The sequence below is a fragment of the Scomber japonicus genome, chromosome 4, assembly GCF_027409825.1.
Source record: "Scomber japonicus isolate fScoJap1 chromosome 4, fScoJap1.pri, whole genome shotgun sequence".
NCBI lineage: Eukaryota > Metazoa > Chordata > Actinopteri > Scombriformes > Scombridae > Scomber > Scomber japonicus.
The window spans coordinates 36,086,589-36,089,088 of NC_070581.1; the positions used below are offsets into that span (position 1 = coordinate 36,086,589).

The window sequence follows — 2,500 nt, forward strand, 5'->3', positions numbered from 1 at the left end:
TACCTCCTAACCCCTGAGGAGGTTAGGAGGTAAGGGGGTAAGGGGGTAAGGGGGTTAGGGGGTAGGGGGTAAGGGGTTAGGAGGTAAGGGGTTAGGAGGTAAGGGGGTAAGGGGGTAAGGGGTAAGGGGTTAGGGGGTAAGGGGTTAGGAGGTTAGGGGTAAGGAGGTAAGGGGGTAAGGGGGTAAGGGGGTTAGGGGGTAGGGGGTAAGGGGTTAGGAGGTAAGGGGTTAGGAGGTAAGGGGGTAAGGGGGTAAGGGGTAAGGGGTAAGGGGGTAAGGGGTTAGGAGGTAGGAGTTAGGGGGTAGGGGGTAAGGGGGGTAGGGGGTAGGGGGTTAGCGGGTAGGGGGTTAGGGGGTAGGAGGTAAGGGGTTAGGAGGTAGGGGGTAAGGAGGTAAGGGGGTAAGGGGGTAAGGGGGTTAGGGGGTAGGGGGTTAGGAGGTAAGGGGGTAAGGGGGTAAGGGGTAAGGGGTAAGGGGTAAGGGGGTAAGGGGTTAGGGGTTAGGAGGTAAGGGGTTAGGAGGTAGGGGGTAAGGGGGTTAGGGGGTAGGGGTTAGGAGGTAAGGGGTTAGGAGGTAAGGGGGTAAGGGGTTAGGGGTAAGGGGTAAGGGGGTAAGGGGTTAGGAGGTAGGGGTTAGGGGGTAGGGGGTTAGGGGGTAGGAGGTAAGGGGTTAGGAGGTAGGGGGTAAGGAGGTAAGGGGGTAAGGGGGTAAGGGGGTTAGGGGTTAGGGTTAGGGGGTAAGGGGGTAAGTGGGTTAGGAGGTAGGGGGTAAGGGGTTAGGAGGTAAGGGGTTAGGAGGTAAGGGGGTAAGGGGGTAAGGGGGTTAGGGGGTAGGGGGTAAGGGGTTAGGAGGTAAGGGGTTAGGAGGTAAGGGGGTAAGGGGGTAAGGGGGTTAGGGGGTAGGGGGTAAGGGGTTAGGGGGTTAGGGGTAAGGGGTAAGGGGGTAAGGGGTTAGGAGGTAGGGGTTAGGGGGTAGGGGGTAAGGGGGGTAGGGGGTAGGGGGTTAGCGGGTAGGGGGTTAGGGGGTAGGAGGTAAGGGGTTAGGAGGTAGGGGGTAAGGGGTTAGGGGGTAGGGGTTAGGAGGTAGGAGGTAAGGGGGTAAGGGGTTAGGGGGTAGGAGGTAAGGGGTTAGGAGGTAGAGGGTAAGGGGTTAGGAGGTAAGGGGTTAGGGGGTAAGGGGGTAAGGGGTTAGGAGGTAGGGGGTAAGGGGTTAGGAGGTAAGGGGGTAGGAGGTAAGGGGTTAGGAGGTAGGGGTAAGGGGGGTAGGGGGTTAGGAGGTAAGGGGTTAGGAGGTAGGGGGTAAGGGGGGTAGGGGGTTAGGGGTTAGGAGGTAAGGGGTTAGGAGGTAGGGGGTAAGGGGGGTAGGGGGTTAGGGGTTAGGAGGTAAGGGGTTAGGGGTTAGGAGGTAAGGGGTTAGGAGGTAGGAGGTAAGGGGGTAAGGGGTAAGGGGTTAGGAGGTAAGGGGTTAGGAGGTAAGGGGTTAGGAAGTAAGGGGGTAAGGAGTTAGGAGTTAGGGGTTAGGGTAAGGAGTTAGGAGTTAGGAGTTAGGGGGTAAGGAGTTAGGGGGTAAGGAGTTAGGAGTTAGGAGTTAGGAGTTAGGAGTTAGTTAAACTCACTGGTCCAGAAATACGAGTACGATCCGACCAATCCCATAATCACCGAGCTGGAGAGTCTCCATGGCAACGCAGGGCAGCGCGGGGAACGGCCAGGCAACCTCCAGAGGCATGAGGCACTGCACAGGGAAACACACTGGTTACTCCACCCTGACTACACCCTGACTCCACCCTAACTACACCCTGACTACACCCTAACTCCACCCTGACTCCACCCAGACCCTAACTCCACCCTGACCCTGACTCCACCCTGACTCCACCCTAACTACACCCAGACTACACCCTGACCCTGACTCCACCCAGACTACACCCTAATTACACCCTAACTACACCCTAACTACACCCTAATTACACCCTGACTCCACCCAGACCCTAACTCCACCCTGACCCTGACTCCACCCTGACTCCACCCTAACTACACCCAGACTACACCCTGACCCTGACTCCACCCAGACTACACCCTAATTACACCCTAACTACACCCTAACTCCACCCTGACTCCACCCTGACCCTGACTCCACCCAGACTACACCCTGACCCTAACTACACCCTGACCCAGACTACACCCTGACTACACCCAGACTACACCCTGACCCAGACTACACCCTGACTCCACCCTGACTCCACCCTGACTACACCCTGACCCAGACTACACCCTGACTACACCCTGACTACACCCTAACTCCACCCTGACCCTGAGTCCACCCAGACTCCACCCTGACCCTAACTACACTCTGACCCTAACCTCCACCCTGACTACACCCTGACCCTAACTACACTCTGACCCTGACTACACCCTGACTACACCCTGACCCTGACTCCACCCAGACTACACCCTGACTCCACCCTGACCCAGACTACACCCTGACCCTGACTACACCCTGACCC

General features: G+C 57.7%; 1 protein-coding gene and 1 long non-coding RNA gene across 2 annotated transcripts in view; both read right to left on the bottom strand.

The window, feature by feature from the left end:
• The window catches only part of tafazzin (tafazzin, phospholipid-lysophospholipid transacylase), a 20,372-nt gene extending 18,647 nt beyond the window's left edge, over positions 1–1,725 (bottom strand). The window contains 2 exon segments of the mRNA XM_053318131.1: positions 1,616–1,688; positions 1,690–1,725. Of these exon segments, the coding sequence (XP_053174106.1) occupies positions 1,616–1,688; positions 1,690–1,725 (109 nt within the window).
• Positions 1,726–2,060: 335 nt separating this feature from the next.
• LOC128357763 (uncharacterized) overlaps positions 2,061–2,500 on the bottom strand; it is a 1,111-nt gene continuing 671 nt past the window's right edge. Inside the window, exons 2-3 of the long non-coding RNA XR_008321223.1 lie at positions 2,251–2,294; positions 2,061–2,099 (exon numbers count right to left, since the gene is read on the bottom strand). This is a non-coding gene — a long non-coding RNA (uncharacterized LOC128357763). The remainder of the gene's footprint in view (positions 2,100–2,250; positions 2,295–2,500) is intronic.